Below are 22520 nucleotides of genomic sequence, written 5' to 3'. Positions count from 1 at the left end.
GAATGAAATCTATTGAGAACACCAGCAGATGTTCATACGATTCACAAAAGATCATAAATGAACTGTTCTGATAAATTCTTCCAAAACTAAGAAAAGAGATTTAGAATACAAGCTAAATCAGGTAAAAAAGCTCTCTGGGCATCACCATCACAAACACCCCAAAAAGTAGAATAATACTACTATATCAGTATGAGAAAAAAATGCAATTCAAACAGCTACTACTGAGCATCAGGAACCATCCACAGGTAAAGCTACAGAACTAATAGTGAAAGGGGGTCTTATTATTACACTGAAAATTGGAGCAATTAACATCTCAAGTAATTTACCTCTGAAGAAGCATAAGCTCATCATTTACAGAAATTTAGGGCTCAATCATTTAATCACTCAATTGTCCTGTAATCATTATGTACTATTACAGATTCAAACTGCATACCACACCCGAAAATGAAATCTCCTTCATGAAATAATGCATCAAACCGATGAGCTCAATCTTGTGAATGGATCTCTGAAATAGCCCTCAAACTTTTGCCCCAAGAAAAGACTGCAACCAAATTAGTCAGAATTAAAGGTGTGAAGTGCAATTGTACTACCAGTCAGAAAGATATGTAATTCTACTACTTGAAAATGCAATCAACATCATTAAATTTTTCCCAACTATTTGCGGCTGCTTTATGAATCATTAATTTCCCTTTGTCTTCGCTCATATTGCACTAATTGTAAAACCTATTTTGCACTACGTTATCTTTAGTCTACCATTTTTTTTAAATTCTTCAACATTAATTTTATACACTCATCTTATTTGTGTATTTTCTACTCTTTATTGTACATGCTTAAATTATCTTACTTTATTTTCTTTTGTTATGATTATCTTTACTGGATGATACTCCCACTCTCACCTTCCTTCCAATATAATCTACTTAGTTTTATCATTTATAGTTTAACTGCACATTCATGTTATTCTCACTTATGTGACACATTCATCTTAATAGCTCTATTGCTTTACACTCAGATTCATATAACATAGCTAGCCTAACTGCAATTTTATAAAATGCACCTTTAAATCTTTATGATATTCTATTGTTGTGCAATATTGTAGGACATTTTTCTATTTTAACCACCTAACATTTAACTCTAACAATTATATCCACTCATATGTAAACCAAATTTTAAATACATTTACGTATCACATTTAGTTATCACTTTTAAAAATTGAGCCTATTTCTTTCCAACTTATGTTTTAAGCTAATTAAGTTAATGATAAATAAAGAGAGACAAGCATTAGGAATAGTAAAGTTGATTGGTTGGTTAAAAAAAAATTGGGGTTGACATAGATCCAAAAACAACTTGGGAGTAGTTTTAAGTTCCATTAGGTTCATTAAAACCAGACTACATAAATCTTGATGCCAAAGTGGATGAATCAAGAGGTGCTGCCGCATATGTGGCTATCAATAACCTGAGTGTTAGTAGTCGGTGATCTTACTAAAATGATTAGTTATGGGTGACAGTAGGTGGTTGACAACTTGGTTGAGTAAATGAGAAAAGTGATTTAAGCCTCCTAAGTAACAAAAGTCTTGTAAATGAGAGGAGTCAAAATTTTATAGTGGCCATAAAAATTGTTTGATGGGTGGCAAGCTAAAAGGGCTCGAGCATACGTCAGCCCAACCCAAACAAAACATTATTTTCTAAAAATATTAATTAATAATAAATATATCACACCATCAAATTGTTCGTTCCAAATTCAGTTGTTCAACTTCTAATCCATTAAGCATCTTCTTCATAGTTTAAACTTTCACTTGTCTACTAGAAGTGTCGTTGATTATAACTAAGCCAAGAGATACAATACCTCATTCCGAATATCATTTGTAACCATATTCATAACCAATAAAAAAGATACATAAGTCATTAAGATCCTTGATAAAAACCTAGCATGTTTAAGGATTCCAAGGTTACTTCACAACTTCTTATAATAGAAACCCGTACTGTATTATATAAATATTTAGTAAATTCCATATACAAAATGCATTCATACACACATCTTCTCCTTAATGAAAATCAAATTAATTCACATGCTTGTAAATTAAGATCAATAAAAATCTTATGGAAATCTATTTCATCATTCTATACTTTTTCAATTACCTGGCAACATAAATTAAGTTTATAATGGATTTTATTGGCTTAAACCCAAATTATTTCTCAAGTATAGAAGTCCATATTCCATAACCTTGCACACAACTTTTCTGAATGACTAATAAATTTGATTCTCTATGACTTCAATGAATATGATACAAAATTACAGGTCCACTCATAAAGATGAGGACAAAAAATCATCAGATTTGAAAATGAGTTCATCAAAATCTGCCTAATCCTGACTTTTTAAAGGTAGAAAATCTGCCTTATCTGACTTTTTAAAGGCGGGCTTAATGGCTTGTCCTCTTCCATTCAGATTTATAAATTGAATGCTTTAGTAAATTAATGTTCAACAACAAATCCAAGAGTTACACGTACCTTCACTCCTGCTTGAGGTGTCCCCAATTTACTAGTAGTACTTCCAAAGTTTGGTTTCTTCTTCTCCGCCGGCTTTAGTATTTGAAAGGAACACATAAGAGTGTCATCCACACTCATCATAGCACCCGCATTGTCAAATTCTCCGCAGTAATTTGGTGCTGAGAATATCGTGACCAGTTGCCTATCAGCGAAGAACTCATAGCCATCTTCAACAACCTGAAAACTAAACTAAAGATCTATTAACACCAAAACAAAATAAAAGACTGCACAAGAATGATTCCTAACCGGACGAGCACAACATATATGATTAGATCATGTCCACACAAAAAAGAATATAAAAAACATGCGGAAAATTTTGATACATCAGTAAAAATCACAATCACTGTTTTAGCTTGAATTTAAAAAGGTTTAGGGTTCATTATTCCTAACCTGATGAGCACGACATATAAGATCTAGATCATGTTTTTGAAGAAACTCAGACACCTTGTCAGCACCAAAAGTGTAGGAAACCCCTCTATCATTCATTCCCCAGCTTTGTACATCTTTGCTAGGATCAGACCAGAGAAGATCACAAAGTAAACCAGTCTCAGGAACATCAGTTGGTCGGGCTTGGTTTCTTATCTGATCCAAACTATGCAAGTCCGGAGATAAACCTCCATGCATACAGAGGATTTTTTCATCAATAAGAGCCGCCACAGGAAGGCAGTTAAAGCAATCCGTGAAAACTTTCCAAATCCTCACGTTGAATCTACGTTTACATTCATCGTAAAATCCGTATATTCGGTTTATTGAAGCACATTCATGGTTGCCTCTCAAAAGGAAGAAGTTTTCAGGGTATTTGATTTTGTAGGCTAAAAGGAGACATATTGTTTCAAGACTCTGCTTCCCTCGGTCAACATAGTCGCCCAAGAAGAGGTAATTAGCTGCAGGAGGAAGGCCTCCATATTCAAAGAGACGTAACAGATCAGAGTACTGACCATGAATGTCCCCTGTGAAGAAGAAGAAACCATCATAAAATGTGCAGAGAAGATGCACAAGTTCAAGATGAGAAAGGAATCTCAAGAAAATTTAAGACAAAAACCTCTCTAACATCATGAAATATCATCAAACAAATATAATCTCACTTGTATGATCTTCTACTACTTCCAAAAACATTCCTTGATGGGAATAACAAACCCAAACAGAATACTCAGCATTATAACAGATGGTAGAGTTAACCTAAACTACAATTAGCAAACAAATATTATTACCAAAAAGCCAATAGGTGGTTACAACCAACACTGAAATGGAAATAACACAGACACAACACCAACCCAAATTAGGGTGGATCTCGGAGTGCTAGTGGTTATAGGCTAGGCTTTGGTCCTTCAAAGAGGTAGCAAAGGATGGGGGAAGAGCTGGAAGGTGTGGCGACAACAATAGTAGGTGAGTAACCGCGAGGGGTATGTGCGAAGCTGTGAGAAAGAAAAAATGTGGTTGAAAGTGGGGTTGGACAACAGGAGAAGTGGCTGGGAGGGTTGAGGGCTGAAGGAAACAGCAAGGGAGGGGCTTGAACAGCAATGACAGAGAAGCAGAAGGTTTGGACAGCAGGAGAAGTGGCTGGGAGGGTTGAGGGCTGCAGGAAACAGCAAGGGAGGGGCTTGAAGAGCAATGATAGAGAAGCAGAAGGTTTGGACAGCAGCGACAGCGAAACGGAGGGCTGGGACAGAGATGGGGAAGGCCGGAATTGCAGAAATTCAGCAAGATATGCTATGTGGGGTGGCTGCAGCAAGGAAAGATAAAGGTGATATCAAAAGGAAGGATGCGGGGGAGGAGTATAAGGGGATAGTCACCACCTGGGGAACGATATACAAGTGAAACACTACTTGACCCTTGGATACAGACCTTGAAGGGGAAATCTGAGATGCCGACAATTGTCCCAATAGAAAATACACCAAAACTGAGAAATCAAACCCTAACACAACACATATGTAAGATATGACTAGAAAGGAAGAATGTATAAGAAGAAACATGCTAAAAATCATTAAGCAAATTGAAAGAGAAGTCGTTCGGTTCGGCTCTACTCTGCCTGAACCAATCAGTCCAGGAATTTGGAACGTGGTCACGAGACTCCCGCTCATGTGCACCCAACATCAAAAGCGGGACAATCCCGCATCAGTCTCCCGATATTGATGGAACTTTGACGTCATCCATCTAAGCTTCTATCTCCTCATATTAGGACGTTAGGCCGACCACTTCAACTGTAACTTCTCAGTAAGTCAATCGTGTAGGAGTTGCTATTCCAAAGCTCCATCCTGATAGAATAAGTATCCATCATCTTTTGTCACAACTTGATCTGGAACTGCATGTGAATAGGTATCCTCACAAGCCAAGCCCTGAACCAATAAATTTGTAATTGCTTCTTTACCTCCTTGTACTCGTCTGAGTGTATTTGATAAAAAAGTTTGTAAGGAGGATCAACTATGGGAAGAAATATATGGCAAGTTGGAGAACTGTCAAAAGAAACCACTCATGAGAGGCGTCTTCTTCTCCGGTAATACCTAGATCCTATTATTAAATGTTCTTCCCCCAAAGATCCAGTGATATCTAATGTTGTGGTTAATCTACCCCATTTGATCAACTATGAAGAAATCCATGGTAGGTTGGACAACTCCAAAACAAAGCACTCATGAGAGGCCTCTTCTTCTACGATAATACGTAGATCCCATTATAAAATGTTCTTCCCCCAAAAGATCCTAAAGTGATATCCAATGTTGTGGTTCATCCACCATTGTCTGATCATCTATCAGTGGGTACATTGCTAAACTAATTTTACTTATCAAATGATTTCATTTAGTCTTCCAGAAAAGACATAAAAGTGTCATCTTTGACATATTGGACCTCCCTTAGTAAGGGTAACTATATCAACAACATATGAAATTTTCTTATATGAGGCTGCCATGTTATGTTGTCGTTTCAGCTTGGACCGTTTTGGACCACCAATCTAATTCTATTAGAATCTCTCTCATTAACTCATCTTAAACTGTATTTTTCTTGCTCATTAGTTGAAATCTGGTACTCTTTTGTATCCTCACTTTTTTCAGTGTTTATTGTGTTATTGTCCATTTCTTCAACTATTCTTTGCTTGGTGAGATAAATCATTCTCCTGATTGGGCAATGACTCAATATGCCCAAGTTCGTTACACATGAAACACTTCCTGACTGGAAAGAATTTTAGAATGAAGATTTGTCCATCTATTCTCCCCTCTGAATTAATGTCTGCTCAGACGGGGTCAGCTTGCATGTTCAGCTAGATGTACTCCTGTTGCTTGATCCTGGAGTTGAATTGTATGTAAGATATGGTGGTCTGCCACAACTTGACCCGAGAATTCGAATTAACCAAGGCGGGTAAAGACGGTCGGACGGTAGAAATTAAGTTTTATGTATTCATCTAACATTTAACAAATGAAAATATCACTGAAGAAATTAAATTAAGACAATATAATTAAATTTACCTCATAACAGGTTGTCTGCGTCTTTCATAAATATTTTATCTTATATCGCTCATTTTTTAGTAAATTAATTACTCATGAGAATTTAGCTTAAAATAACTGTGAGCTAACTAAAATCACCGAGCACTCACACTTCTAAATTACAATAATACAAGAAAAAGAAAATAAAATGCATGTTAGTTGAGCTTTTAATAAAACAATATAAAATATTTGATATTTTAAGAATATGATCACTTACGATATTTCATGTTATTTAATAAATTTTAATATATAAATAACATATATATATCATTCTATATCCGTACAAATGTCATAGAAATATTGTCTAAAAATTGTACTAATTAAGGTACTTCAATATCAATATCAATATCATTATCATTTTTCATTTACGAGCATATGTAACTTAGTGTTTCCCTGCTAATACTATAAAAGGATGACTCTATCAAATTTAAACATGCACTTGCCATCATGCTATAAAAATCACTATTTAATAATGATTATTTCATTCTCATTTGCATAGCAATTAATATATATGTATAACATTCAATATCAATGATAATATAAAAAAATGGCTAAGTACACATCATTTCTATAATATAAACAAAAATTCAATAAAATTATAAATCATGAATTTATATCGATTTCAATATAACTAGCGCTAATAATCATAAATGCATTTAGTCTAAAAGAAACAAAATATTAGCATAGTATAAGAACATGAGCACCCACCTCAAAATCATACTTGTCTTAAATCTTCATACACGCTTAATCTATCTCAAATAGTTAATTGCCTATGATATCATAATAAAAAAAGTTTCAGCATATTATTATGTTTAACTAAATAATTATGTTATGTTAAAAGTTTTTAAGTATTCATGTTACTTGACTATCAAAACTATAACTAAATCAACATTAATGATTTGCATTAAATTTTATTCAATATTCAATTAATGCCCCCACTAATTTAAATAAGAAATTGTAAACTTTATTTTCATATTTCAGTTGAATCTTTCATACTATTATTATTTAATATTTTTACTACCTATATACAACTTTAATAATTTATATTATCAAAATATAAAACTTAAAATCCTAAACTCAATAGTTAGGCACAGTTTCTTTTCCCCTCTCCCTCGCACGGCTCTGCCTCCTCTTCACTAAAATTCGAATAGGCGCGTGTCCCCTATGATTCTTCTTCCTCCTCACACAATCGGCTTGTTTTCTTCCTTCGCACAGAATGCTCAGGTCTCTCTTGAACCTTCCTTCTAGGACCCACACCAAAAGGCTAGAGTTCACACGATTTGCTCCTGCTTGCGTCTTGTCCTCCTTTGCGCTCGCAGATCACAAGAGCTTCTCTCTCGACTTCCTTCGATCAGCCAAAGCACCAATCACAGAGATGCTCCAGCTTCGCACCGAAAGCCTTTTGTGTCGTCGTCCTCTCTGCCCTAGACGCATGCAACAACCATCGAGCTTTGAGGCCCTTATTCCTTCTTGTGTGTTGATCGACTCTATAGATAAATCAATCTCATCTTTGTTTTATAGATCGAAGGTAACGTTTGTTTTCCCGACTCTTCACTTTCTCTCCCTCATCTTCGATTTCTTGACTACTCACTTCCTCTCCTCCTCTTCAATTACCTTGGTATTTGAAACGAGACGTCACACGGTCATCCGGTGATGTTGTTTCTCCACTTTTGAAACTAAGGTATGAACATTTTGTTTGTAATGAATTGGAAAGTACTAACACGGCATCTCCCTCTTCATCTTTGACTAGGTAGTAATTTTACTCTTTCCTTCTTACTGTCGAAGAATCTTCAACTGCTCCCACCACCGAGATGTGCTCTTAATTAACTTACTGACAGCTAGCTAGCTTTACCATTATGTCTGGTGGGATATCTTGGTACTCAAAGACACAATCCATGGTTTAGAGCCACTTGATAACCTCTTCCAGATCAAAGTGGTCGTCAAAATATGACAAATCCACCTTTACTTTAAGATTCAAACTCCCATACTATTTCATGCTAACTCTTCGGGGTAGGGGTTCTTCATTTATAGAATATGCTTAATGAAAGAGATTTAATATATTCTTTCAATCAAGTCACCGTTGTGGCTACGGGTGACCCTTTTGGATTGCCCCTCTCAAAGATGGCAAGCTTGTATTGCACTAGGAAGATTTTCCGTCTTTATAGAAGATTCTTGGGCATCTCTTTCTCATAAAAGGCATTGTGGTATTTCCTCTCAATTATCTCCGACGATTGTCTCTTTGATGTTGTGGCTAGGGCTTCGGTTTGGGTAGGTGGAAGAGGGTGTATAAGAATGATGTAGAGTGAGAAAGAAATTTTTTGTGTGACCGATTTGAAAAATCAACAAACGATATTTTTGTGGAGATTAGGTTAGGTAGTGGGGGACTTCAGTAACCCTAGGATAGGACTAGGTAAAATAGTTTTGATACCAAATGATACCAAAATTAACTCAACTGACAATAATCAAACATATATTATTACTGAAATGCAAATATGTGGCTACAACCAACACACTGAAATGGTAATAACAACAAATATGACACAAAAATCTAAAATTGTGACAAACGACAACTCAAACTCAAACTGGGGGTCAATCTTAGGGTGTTGGAAATGATAAGAGAAGTTTTGGTCCTCCTGAGAAGTAGCAAAGGGTGGGGGAGGGGCTAGAAGGCGTGGTGGCAGCAAAGGTGGGTGGGCAACCACGAGGGGGAGGTGCAAAACTGCAGGAACTACAAGTGTGATTGTTGTCCTAGGCAGGGGCAACAAGAAAGAGGGGGATGAACAACGTATAAAGTGGCTTGGAGGGTTGACGGCTGCAGGAAACAACAAGGGAAGGGCTGGAAAAACGATGCAGTGAAGCGTAAGGCTTGGAACAACGGTGGCAGTGAAGCGAAAAGTTTGTAAAAGCAGCGGCAGTGAAGCGGAGGGCTGGGAGAGAGATGGCGGCAGCCAGAACTGCAGGTATTCAACAATATATGCTTTGTGGGGTGGCTACAAGAGGGAAAGATGACGACAACAGTAAAAGGATGTGAGGGAAGGATAGAAAAGGATACTCACCTGTTGACCTCACTTTTGGCAGAGGTCTAGTCTCTCCTTTTTGATAGCTTAGGTTCTAAACGTAGGACTTTTTTGTTGACTATTCCTAGAAAACTAGCAAAAGAGTCATCCCCGTTAGAAATTCTGAGCTTTTCTTTGCTCGACTTGACGTTTTGCATGGTAATTTTTGACCTCTAGCACTTAGTAGGTGGGGCTACTGTGAGGGAGCTCAAGAAGAATCCTCATAGGCTTGTTGGCCTTAGGATTGACTGTATGCGTTGATCTGGCGTCGTCGCACTCTGTATCGTCCTGTTTGATTGAGCCCGAGCAGAGTTTTTGATGCGGTTCGGGTCGCGACGCGTTTTTGTCTCGATCGTCGACGAGGTTGTCCAAACGACTCTGGATGACAGAACAGACCGCGCCGACGCGTCCGGAACGTCGATCCTGCTTAGAGGGGACGTTCGTTTCACCGCAACGACACGTCCGGAGAAAAATACACGTTTAAGTGTTAATTATAATAATAAATAATATTTTATTATTATTATTATTATTATTATTATTATTATTAATATTTATTAATACCTAAACCTAAATCTATCTTCCCCCCTCCTCTCTTCTTTCGCTCGAACCTGTGGGCCTCAGCCCTAACGTGGCTCGTTCGCTCGGTTCATCTCTCGCCCGTCTGTAGCGCTGGATTCCCGCGCCCGTACCTCTCGCACACGAAACAATCTCGCAAACGACCCATCCCCTTATTATTGCCGTGGATCCTATCCCCTGCGAGAACCTTACCCTCTGCTTCTCGAGCAGCCCGCATGGAGCGTCTGCTCCGTTCGATTCCTCGAACCGTATACGATCTTTCGATCGCTCTCTCATCTATATTAAGCTCTACTTAGAGCATTTCAGTGGGCCGAAAAATCTCTGAGGGAGGGGAAACTCTGTCAAATTCCTTTCTTACTTTCTTCTTTAGTTCCTAGTGTTTGGGTCGGTTTCCTCTTGTTGTTGGAGAAGAGTTTAGGCTGTGAAGTACCTTTCTGAAATTTTTTTACTTTGGTTCTGCATTAAGGAGGTACCTTCTCTCCCCTCTGTGCCTTGCTTCTTTTCGGTTTTCCCTCTGTCGAGCCCTTGAGCTTGGTGCTGTGGATGGTATAGCATGCTAGGGTGAAATTGCACCTATATTTTTGAAATATTTATTACTCAAGCATCTAGAGATGGAAATGTGAGCATGTTCTAGGGGCCAGTTATGGTTATTTATTTGAATCGATAAAAAGCAAAGCATGTTATTAGTTGTTTTCCCCTTTTCTGCTTGAAATATTTGGAAGTATTATGGATGTATCCTTGAAATGAAATTTGCTCCTCTGGAATACATGTTGGAATGCACTGGAAAGCTTTTTGTTACTATCACTCTTGCTTAAAATGAATGCTAGAGAGTTCGCTTTACTTTTTATACATGTATATGGCTCGGTTTAGCTCTTGTGGCTTTCCCTTACTTGAAATGCATGCTATGAGAAAATTTATTTAATTTGGAAAGCTCTGTAACTTGTTTTGATGGCTCAGTTTAGCTCCTCGTGAGACATCTTTCCTGCTCAAATATCTGTTAGAAATTGTTTCATGCTTGGAATAGTTAAGTTGGTAGCCCAAATATGTTCTTTATGTTGTTGTTCTTATTTAAGATGTATATTGGCTCCATATTTTGATGTTTCAAAGGCATGCGGGTTGTTCCTTGGCTTTGGATGGCTCGATTTTATCTTAAGGTGCCTGAAGTTTTAATTTCTGTTGAGACTTGGCTTTTGGTTTTTGTTGAAGTTTTGTCCTAACTGCTCGAACTTTACTTCTGGACCTTGAAGGGTTCGGTTTGGCTTTGTTTGGGGGTTCGGTTTGCTGGCCTTAGCTTCTATCCGAGAGTCTGTTTTTGGTGTTTGTTCCTGCCCCTGCTCAAGAGCTGTGGGAGGGTGCGGTTTTAGTTGCTTTAACCCCTGCTAGGGGCTCGATTTTGGCATTTTATGATCATTTTTTACTTAAAAGCACGTACTGTGAAGAAATTTATTTTGATTTGGAAGAGTTTCATAGCTATTCTTGTTTGAAACATGTGGTAGCCCTATATTTTGATATTTTGAGAGCATGAAGATGTTTCTAGCCTTTATTGTGGCCTTGGTTTGAGCCTTAGCTGCGGCTCAGTTTTACTCTTGTTGGGAGCTCAATTTTGTCTTGTTCTGCCCCTACCCGAAAGGTAGTTTGGGTGTGGTTTTAGTGGCTTTAGTTCCTACCCGAGAGTATGTTTGTGCTTTATATTTGTCCCTACTAGAAAGGCTTGGTGGATGTTTTGAGCTGCTTCCTATCCCTACTCGTGAGACATACTGAAGGCTCCTTAATTGGATTTAGACCTTGTTGGACTTGAACTACTTGGATGATTATTAGTGGATTAAATTAGTCAATCTCAAAATGATAGTTATGTTTTGCACTCTCTTATGTATATCAAAGGTCCTCATGTAATTGATTTGGGTTACCTTGGTCGTGAGCCTCTTTTGGCCCTGTTTCTTACCTTGGTCGTGAGCTTTAGCAGCCGCTCCTCGCTGCCCTGAGTCGTGAGCCTTAACAACTCCCCTCCTTTCCTTGATCGCCTAAACCGTGAGCCTTAGTAGTTGCCTTCCTTATGGGTTGCTTTGGCCGAGAGCCTTAGTTGTTGTTCATCTCTTTGTTGAGCCTAACCGTGAGCATTTATATGGTTTTAGTCGGATGATTTCATGCTTATTTGATATAAGGAGCTTTTAATTAAGTCTGGAATTGGATGGCTTTAATGTTGGCATGATTTTGGAAGTATAAGTAGTTGTCGTCCCTGGGTTACTTTCCTTTGTTCGAGTTGTGAAGTTTGAAAGACTTTGAAATTTTATTTCAGGAGAGTATATGGTTGATATAAATTGAATTTATAAAAGATGTTTCGGGAGTTGGACATTTTAGTTGTGATATCATTTGAGCGCAAACTTGGGTGTGTATGGATGGGTAGTCAGTGGTGGAGCCACGTATACAGTTGTCACATTGACTTGGGCCCGTTTCGATTCGCCCAAGACAAGATTGGAAAGAGATACCCTCCAAATGAGAAAGTGATATCATTTCGGATTGATTCAAGAATCTTGGGGCCTCCTTTTTCAGATCTTTTTGTCATGAGTTTTGAGAGTTGATTCATCCTCCTTCTTTCTGATGTTTTAGGTGGATCAGTGTCTCCTCTCTCTCACCTCATTTTTGTTTTTTTTCCTTGTTTCTTGGTTCGATTTTCGATGCTTATGTCCGATGCATAAGCATCCACGTATAGTCTTTTGCTATACGTGAAACCATCAAGCAAGGTCGCAAGTAATTCGGTTTTATTGTGGGGTTTAGGGCGGTGATGACAAAGGCACACTGGTGATAGAGCAGCATGATGTTCCATCCTACGACTTTGGGACACCCCCCCACGGACCCAGTGAACCGTAGGATGTCATATCATTCACCGACATAAGACTAGCGGGAGTTGACCTGTACCTTCTTAAGTTGTTGGCGGTCTTACGCCCGACAGCGTGATCAACTCGTGGACAACTACACTTTTCAAAATTGATGAAAAACAAATTTGACAAGAACAAATAACCTTTTTTAAACAAAAATATATTTTTCGCTACAAACAAAATTAATACAACCCTCTTTTGTATGTCTGAAATCTATGTGCATGCCAAAAATATAAATTTTAAATACATTTTAAACATTGGTTGTTTAAACATTGGAACATTGGTTGTTCACCTGTTGATTACCTGTTTGGGCTAAGGAGTACCCTCCTAAGTTGGGTTCGATAGGACACTCTTCTAATTGAGTGTGGGCTTTATACATCCGGGTGACCAAGTAGCCTTCGACAACCCTCGAGTACAAACATATATCTGAGTCTAGCCCCGACCCGAGTGCTTGCGGTCCCCTCTTTTCCGACTTTTTCATATGTTTTATTGAAATTTTTGGACCAAACACTCGTGGTCTTTTCTCCGGGATTTTCCCGAGGTTATGAGGATTTTATTTGAATTGTTACTCGTCAATTTTCTCGAGCTTTTCGTCATGGATTATTTGTTGATTTTTCCTGAATTTTCCATCGTGGGTCATTTACCGTTCTTTCTCGAATTTTCCAGGTGACGTTTCTTTTCTTCTTTTGCTTTCGTTTATATGATGTATTTCAGCATGTTCTATTTGTACCTGTTCCATCAACTACACTTAAGGAACAGCGGATCCCCCAGGTATGCAGGTTTATTTTATGTTTACAGCATGTTACTTTCTTGTAATCACTTTTCTGCTATACCGTATACTTTTTTTTTACACCGCATGTTGTATTGTTCTCTTTACTGCATACTCTACTGCTTGTCATGTGTTACATACTCTACTGCCATTCAATACACTGTACAACTTCAACCTGTTCCCCTAGAATGTTTAAATAACTACAATCATATGGCCGCTTGATTTGACATCATAACCTTACACCCTAAAAAATTTAAACTCGTCACAACAAGGAACTTGGAGCTAGCGCGGTGGGCAGCACGACCATCTTCAACAGCACATGTCATCCCCAGCTAAGTCATTCATTCCTAAGAATTAAACAACAATTCATAAAATTTTGAGGTAGTTTGCCTAATGCAACATAAATCCTCAACTTTTTGTTAGGCATTTGTACAGTTATATTGTGCAATCTAAGTCCTAACTGATTTTAGGATTCCAAAGTTGTCGTTCGTCACGACCTAAATCCTCGTATCTTCCAGACTGTTTGTGTGATCGTTTCATACGAATGTAAACCCTAATTAAATAAAATTGGCAGGATGAAACATTTGAATAATTTCTCCTCGAAACTGAAGTCAAACCATAGGGTAGATTGGGAAGTCACCGAGGTTTTCCTTCGAATCAGTGACATATCCTAGTTCTTCCTCCTTTGGATTCTACAATAAATGCTCTAAGTTTGAACCATTCCCCTTTCCACACATCTTTGTCCGATTTCGTTGAAAAATTCTATTTTTTTAACCTCCTTGAAGATAATTTTTCCTGATTTTTATCGAGAGTATTCTTAAATAACTATGGTTATCTAAGATGTAATTAACTATAGAGGTTTGCCCTTATAGGAAGTTTTTCCGAACCCAGCTTAAAATAAACCCAATTTAATTTTTCATATTAAATAGAAAAATTTGTCGGCAAATAAAACGGTTTTGCAGATCAAACGGATGTTATGTTTTTCTTAGTTTATTTGTTCGAGTTTCACCCTCAAGTCTTGTGTTTATCTTTCGGGATAGATACAGGATTTGAGATAAAACGATAAAACGCTCTTTAAACTATGAAAAATATGGGTTCAGTTTGATTTTCATATTTTTTTAAACTTAAATCTATATGTAAATTAAACGTCATTCCGAAGCGGGCGATGGGATTTCGATTCCGGAGACCGACAGCTTCCTACGGGCAACTCCCCCAACTTTTTTTTTAGTGCCGACATCAACGCCTCGGGGATCACCACCTCTAAAGCAAGATACAACCGAAGCAGCACTAGACCCATGGATACAACCTTCGAAGAAAAAAACTGAGATGTTGACAGTTGTCCTGTCCGAAAATATATCAAAATTGATAATTCATACCCTAATACAACAAATATGTAGGGGTAAAGTAGAAGATATGGATAATAGAAAACATGCTAAAAATTGGAAAGCAATTGAAAGAGAAGCCGTTCGGTTCGGCTTTGTCCTGCTTGGACCAGTCGGTCCAGGCATTTGGAATGCAGTTGCGACACTCCATTCATGTGCATCCTACACCAAAAGTGGGAGACGCTCCCGCATCAATAACACTGGAAATAGTTAATTTCTGAAGGAGAAATTTATACTAAATTTCCCCGATGAAAGTTTAACATGAACACCCGTAAACATATTGCATAATTCATATGTTTTTATATGTTGACGCAGCATTTGTCTAATCCTTCCAAAAAATTCTGGGAAAGCAAACAGGCAAAGAAATAAATATGTAAACAAAACGTGAAGGCCATAGCATGAGGTATCTTGCGCTGTACTACACAGCTAACGTTTTCAACGTACCATAGATGAGTAGAATTCCAAGCACAGAGAAGCAATGGACCTAATAGTAATTCAGAGAATTTTTGTCCCTTAACCATCTAATGACATGTAATAAAATATGGTCGATCTGATTCTTGACCAATATTAAGACATTTTAGGATAAAAAGGAAAAATGGGAAAAGAAATATTATAAAGTTCCTTTACAGAGCAGAATGTCCAAGAAGTGAAAAAGGAAAAAAAAAAATTTTTTTGCTATTAGATCTTTATCAACAATTTTTAAACACAAATTCAATGAAAACAAATAAATATGTTTAGAAGCAGTCACTGATAGTGATAGAAATTTTACTTGATTCATGATCGTTAATATTTATAATTACTGGACAACGCAGGATGTGTAACAATAAATAGCATGAAAATAAGAGAAGAGGGAAACTAAGAGTTAGTTTGGTTTATTGCAAAAGTATATTAGGTTTTGTTTGGATTACAATGTGTGTCCTGTGATGCTATTTTAAAAGCATCTTTTGGGTTTCCTGCAGCTCGTTTGGATTGGGCATTTATGTGTGCAGCATAACAAGTTTTGATTAGATACCTCTAGAAATCAGCTGCTGGAAGGGTTTCACATTCATGCACAAACGTGACATTCTGCTTTCTAGAAATGAAAAAAAGACCAAAATGCCCCAAAATTCATTCCAAGTAATTCTGTATATATAATACTCTTTTATTCCACATAAATTCTAGCCAAAACAAAGTCTATGATCATAGAAAGAGATGTATTCTGAGACCAGGAATCAAAGAAAAGAGAGATTCTGGTGAAGCTGCAGCTAGAATGGTTTTAAGAAAATCAATCATACTTAACAATAGCAAACAGCGCACCATAGTACAAAGATCCTGCAGTGTCTTTGTGCATAGAGCATAGCATGACACACATTGTTTTAAGAAGTACAAAATATTAAAAACTCTTGAATAACTTCAGAAATTCAACATCATGAGAGAGAATTATATTATTACAAAAAAGGACATATAACGTAGTATTATTTTAACATATTGAATATATGCACCAAGGACCTATGCATATTTACTAATATCATATGAATTGTACAAAATGGTAACATAGAAGTTCATGAAATCGCATACTTTAAGTGAAGGCCAATAAGTTGGGGAATAGAAAAGTGAAACAACAATGAAGCGACAAGAGTAAGAAGTAATTTTGATCATTGATATGGACTAGACAAATATCAATCGTTCGCCATAATAAATTAATTCGCTTCATGTAAATCTTGTATGAAAGACCACGACCAAAGCATTAAGAGACATCATTCATCTGGTCCACGCATTGAAGGGTTCATCTTTAATAAAAAATGACAAGTAGACAGAAATAGAGTAAATCATGGATAGAGTTTAAAAAAAATGAAAAAGAAGATAAATATCAATTTCATATTAAATTAAACAAAAGCACAATATATGCTAATCCTTGAAAAAGACGCCATAATTATATTTACACATTTAAATAAATCCCCCAAGTCAAGGAGCAAAATAAGCTATGTAAAAAGATAAAAGCCATTTTGAACAAAGGGAAAGCTTTTAGTAATTAATGAGTGCTAAACTAGGCGAGTAACCTACGCTACTCTATCTCCTAGACATGTTCTCTATTAGTCTAATTGTTCACTAATTTCAACAAATATCTTACCCATTAGAATTATATCATCTAAAAAAACATATACTAGAACCTCATTTTAGATATTTTTTTTAAAAGCATCCAATATAGCCGAAACAAAATTATCTAGACTCCATTCTAATCCTTTATACACTTTTGTCATTGCAACTTTTTTTATCACTTCACAACTACCAAATATCAATTAATTCGCCAACACGTACATCTTCAAGAAATTCAACATATCTTTGACGCATGCCCGTTTTTCTTATGCACGTCAAATCATTTCTAAAGATAAATGATCATTTGCCTACTATGTTCAACAAAAAAATTATGAAAATTATTTACCTTCTACCTATATATATTTTTTATAAATAGATTATATAAAAAAAGATCTAATTTTTCTAAGTTTATGTTCCATTACACTCCCAAAGTGTTATTCTGTTATTCCTCTATAACTACCACAATCTTAAACATCATTTTTATTCTTAAATATTAATGTTACTTCTCCAATCAGTTAAAATCCACTTAGTTTTTAAAGCTCAATTGAAAATATTTGTTAACCAAACCACCATAATATCTCTTATAATCCTACAAATATCATTAGCTCGTATAGACTTAAAATTTTACCCTAGTACATCTTTCTCAAAGCTAGCCCCACTTTACTTTTTTAGATCAATGTATACTATACAACGTATTGTGTTCATTATAATCTTCCAAAATAATTTCTTCCATATAACTACCACTTAATAATTTATTAAAATAAAAATTTCATCTTTTTATAATGTCTTCATCTTTGACTAAAAACTTATTATCTTCAATTGTAATGTATTTAGCTTGATCTAAATCCATATATCTTTTCTGCAACCATAACTATTTTATAAATCTCATTTTTCTATTTTCTCAATATCAAACATGTTATATAAATCATCAAAAACTATAACTTTAGCTTTGCTCGTAACTTTCTTGCAAGATTTATAGTTTCATTATAATTATTACATGTCATAATAATATTTACCTTTGTTCACTATTTAAAAATTATTTTTTTTCCTCAATCAACTACAAAACCTTTTTATTAGGGTATGATCTATTACTAAATGCTCCTTGAGCTTATATAACAATCTTCTTCATAAAAGAAGCCATCTTATCCTAACATGGTTTGGCTCAAGTAAATAATTCTGGTTTACCTCTCTTAGTAATCTATATTAAAATGTTAACAATTTCTCACCTTCTAAATTCCATGATCTTAGGTATTTCTGGTCTACTTTAGTTTGAGTAAATCTAAAACAAAATACATGGAATATAATTTTAGTAGTAGTAGATCTAGTGATGGAGTTGTAACAATGGGTGATTGAATCATTAAAAAAAATGAACATTTTTTATATCTCGGGTTTATAGTTCAAAGTGATGGTGATATAAATGGGGATGTTATTAGTAGAATTCAAGTTGGATTTTTTAAGTGCATGAATGCATTGAGCCTATTGTGTGATAGAAAAGTATCGCTTAGACTTACAAGAAAATTTTATAAGATGGTTGTGAGACCTGCAATGCTTTATGCACAAAATGTTTCGGTGGATGAGTGACTTTACACTTAGAAACAAAATGTGAAACAAATATATCCATGAAACGGTTGGTGTAGCTCCAATGGCTGAGAAGATTAGAGGAAGTCGTCTTAGATGATTTAGTGATATTAAACATCGACCATCTGATAATATTAGGTTAGAAGAGTATGTGCTTTATATTTGACCTATTTTAAAAAAGGTAGAGGTAGACCTAAAAAGACTTGGGCATGTTGTATAAAAAATTATCTTAATTTATTAAAATTAAATGAAAATATGGCACTCAATAGGACACAATGGAGAAAAAAGAATCATGTAGGACACAACAATGGAGAAAAAAGAATCATGTAGCGAACCCACTTAGTGGGATAAAGGCTTCTTGTTGTTGTCGTTATTAAATTCCATGATCTTATCTTACGACAATCATTTCATTTCATCATTTTTTATGCTCATTAAATATACAATTATAATCATAACTCTAAGTTGTGTAAGCATTTTTTTCCAAGCAATTGTTTATAACATTTATGAGAAGATTTACTTTTCTTCTAATTAAAAAGAGGTTTATTTGTGATTTTGTGACTTTACTTCTTAAAATACTTGCATTCACTTCTCATCTCCTACAATTAAATCACTAATGCAATACCCTGGGCTATTATGAAATATGGCTTCTCATATTATATTTAAACCTCATATTTCATTAAAAATATGAGTTCTCTCATAGCACATCCTCGTACAACAAAAATGTCCATTTAAATCAGCCACAAAATATCCTCTCCCCCCTAAATATTTGTTGTAATAGCTTATCCCCCTCTTCCCCAAAATACTTCTTATTTTAACTCATGATCACTAAACACTTATATAATATTCTCATCAATGATTAATGTAATATCAATCAGCTTATCAAAGCATATTGACATTAATAATTTTCACTATTAAGTTTCAATCGAAAATTCTCAGGTATCCCACTTGTACTTTTATTTTTAGGATTTCCAATAGACAAGAACTTATAAGCTTCCCAAAAGCAACTGGGATTTTCAATTTTCCACTCAAGTTCTTACTAAAAAAAAAATTAATATTTTTCATTTTACTATGTCCACCAATTTTCTTATCTTCCAATTTAAAATTCCCAAATTCCATGTTGAAAATATTATCTTAACGGTAGATCTAGATAACTCTTGCACACTTTTCACAATAAGTTGGAAAAGTTCCATACATCACTATTAAATGACATTTTAGCATATGTCAGGAAGCTTTTCACCACGATAAAGTTAATTTAAGATGCATCACTTATGGCTGATGTTCAAGCTTAGCTTTTCTTGCTTTCTTATACAATAAAGTTAAATTATGGTGCATCACTTTTGAATGATGACCAAGCAAACTCTTGCCTAATTCTTATCATATGTAGTTTTGTTAGTGCATATCATTTCTAGAAACGAAGTAGCGCTGCAAAAACTTAAATTTGGACCAAAATACTCCAATATCAAACATAATTTACTAAATCTCAATAAATGTCTCATATATACCCAAAGACTTATCTTTATGTATCTTCCTCGAAGTTGAATCCACTTTTTTTAATGAATCTATATAATGCACTATACTATTATATTCATTAAGTTCTTCCAAAAAGATAGTCTTAAGACTTTCATTAAATAATTTCTCAAATAGCTCATTAGTGGTCAAAACATAAGAAGTGAGAGGAAGTGAAAGAGGATGTATAAGAAAATTCCTGAGAGGGTTGAATAGTTGCCGAGAGGACTCCATGAAGTCGAATAGATTGATGCTAACCTGGCACTAACCGTCTTAAGTTTGTGTTGCCTTTCTCATAAAAAACCCTAAAATATCTGCATTAGAAAGCTTGAATTTCTTGTAACACATTATTTCGCCATTTTATGATCTGCATTCTCCTCCAGTATAAAGAGGTACATAAAATGTTATGTAGGTAGTGGGGAAAAAAGGAAAGGTTAAGTGATAAAAAGGTTAAAAGAAAATTTTTCTTCATATTAACGGATTTGATTTAGAAATTCTCCTACTTATGTTCCACACACAAAAAATAAAAAATAAAAAATAAAAAAAATCCAAATGGACCCAAAATGCATAATGTAAATTTTATGCTCTAATCCAGCAAAAAAGAAGCATATGAAATACAACAATAACAACAACAACAACAAGCCTTTATCCCACTAAGTGGGGTCAGCTAAATGAATTTCTCCATTGTCCATTGCATCCTCTTGAGTGGCATATTTTCATTTAATTGCAATAGAAAGAAGCAAATGAAATGATTATGAGAAATTATTTTGAGCATCATGTGATTTTTAAGAGAATTTTTCAAACATCCAACATCTTTTCATTTAGGCCCAGATAGCATATTCATATTGAAGACTATGCCACGTGATTCAGTTTTAATTGTCAATAAACTCTTTTTCGTAATTTTCAAATTAAGGATTGGGACAAGAGCACAATAAAATACATGGATTCTGCTACCTACCCCTAATAGTCCACCAATAAAAACATGTTTATCTTACAAGTTCTTGATATATATACCTTGGCTCCATCATCTTTACTTGTAATTTTGGCTGAATCTTCTAAGTGCATACTTAATTTCTTCCATAAGCGCACTAAATCTCCCAACTAAGGTTCGATTGGCACGCTACCAGAACATTCGCACTACAAGGCTAGCACTAAATATCTTAATAAAAATATGAATATCCCATTCAAGGAAAATAGAGTGCACTAGTGTAGGTGGACAAAGGACAAGATCTGCAAGTTAATTTTAAGTTCAAGATAGCATAAAATTGATATGAACTTCAGCGGGTGACATTGAATCAACTAGCATGATGAGTAATTTTAGACCAGATAAAACAATGAATATAAAGGCAAATCATTTCATGTATTGCAAATTATAATACAGAAGAAAGTTATACAAATCAGTTTGTGAATAATATAAATATCCTCTTGAAAATATATTCAAATCCCAAAAGAAATGCGGCCCAAAAATCCTCTGCATATTTTTCTCTTTCCTCCCCATAAAAATCCCAAATAATGTCTCTTATTAAAGTATAAAGGGGGTATCCTCCAAGCTAAACCAAGTAAAAAGCAAGCAAATTTTTGCGCTTTCCTCTGCATTAAATGTTTATACAACTCACAAAAGTAGCAAGTAACAATTAACTTACAGGAAGACAAAACAATTCATCCCTACTCCATTAACAACGCAAAAACATTACAGCAAACCAAACACAAAACTTGAATTTGAGAGGAAAACAAACAAACTACTATTACTTCCACGAGGAATATCACCTATCTTCAAGAAATAAATTGACGAAAGTGATGCCAATGATGCAATGCCCGCATCACCAACACATGTCCTTACCAAAGCTGAATTCTATTTCACAAAAAGTAAGATCGAATAACATCCAATCACAAATTCCCAAAAAGGAACGAGTAAATTATACCACAAATTTTAATGGGAGCCTCAAGCTCAAGCAGATTAGGTTGGTGCAAAAAAATGTCGCGCGACACAACACAGAGCTGGCGAATCTCTGCTTCCGAAAGCTGCACCTGCTTTCCCGGCCTCCCTCTCACCTCCAGCAGCCGCCGGATGATATCATCCAGAAGACCACTATCCATCAATCACTATACTCCCTCCTCCAACCCTAAAAACACGACACAAACCCTTATCTTCTCTTCAGAGAAATCAATCGGACTCAGGCAGCAAGGCCACTGAGGGGAGAGAAGCGAGAGTTGCAAGGTAAAAGATGGAAACTAAGGTCCCCGGGTAATCTTGACCTAGCTAAGACTACGATCTCTGGAAATAGCATCACTCTACGCGTCTCTCCTTTCTCTCTCTGTCTCTCTTACCTTTGTTTCCTCACGATCGCGGCGGCTTCAGCTTCTGAAAGAAAGGAAAAGGGGATGCTCTCTCCCTCTCTCAGAAGTGCGATTGACTTTCAGCCTTCAGGGAAACATGGCAACTAGAGTCCGAGACATGAGGGCTGCATATTATACGGAAACACCGCATAAATTTTTTATGTGATATGTGAGAATGGTCAGAATGGAGCGTGATTGTAACGTGATCTATATGCGGACGGTTGTATGGTATGCACAAGGATTGTCGCATAAATTGTATTTGGGTGAATATATTAACTAGGATTATATATTATGCAACAATGCTTGTGCGTGCCATCCCATATATATATATATATATACATATATAT

The 22520-nt window shown here is 35.7% G+C and overlaps 1 protein-coding gene across 1 annotated transcript; it reads right to left on the bottom strand.

The window, feature by feature from the left end:
* Positions 1-263: 263 nt before the first annotated feature.
* On the bottom strand, positions 264-22294 carry LOC110026002 (serine/threonine-protein phosphatase PP1-like). The gene is made up of 4 exons (XM_020726741.1): positions 21759-22294; positions 2935-3494; positions 2506-2721; positions 264-541 (listed from the first exon to the last, which is right to left on the bottom strand). The coding sequence occupies exons 1-4, from the start codon at positions 21931-21933 to the stop codon at positions 518-520; spliced, it is 975 nt and encodes a 324-aa protein (XP_020582400.1). The 5' UTR covers positions 21934-22294; the 3' UTR covers positions 264-517.
* Positions 22295-22520: the final 226 nt, after the last annotated feature.

This window comes from Phalaenopsis equestris, unplaced genomic scaffold (assembly GCF_001263595.1).
Source record: "Phalaenopsis equestris unplaced genomic scaffold, ASM126359v1 Scaffold000002, whole genome shotgun sequence".
Taxonomy (NCBI): Eukaryota; Viridiplantae; Streptophyta; class Magnoliopsida; order Asparagales; family Orchidaceae; genus Phalaenopsis; species Phalaenopsis equestris.
The sequence above is the reverse complement of the archived record's forward strand: the minus strand, read 5'-3'. Positions and strand labels throughout refer to the sequence as shown.

Coding starts and splice junctions, on each gene's coding strand:
- LOC110026002 (XM_020726741.1), bottom strand. CDS start 21,933: ATGGATAGTGGTCTTCTGGATGATATCATCCGGCGGCTGCTGGAGGTG. Junction 3,495..21,758: donor GGCTCCCATTAAAATTTGTG/GTATAATTTACT, acceptor TCTTCTTCACAG/GGGACATTCATGGTCAGTAC. Junction 542..2,505: donor CACCTCAAGCAGGAGTGAAG/GTACGTGTAACT, acceptor ATTTGGTTGCAG/TCTTTTCTTGGGGCAAAAGT.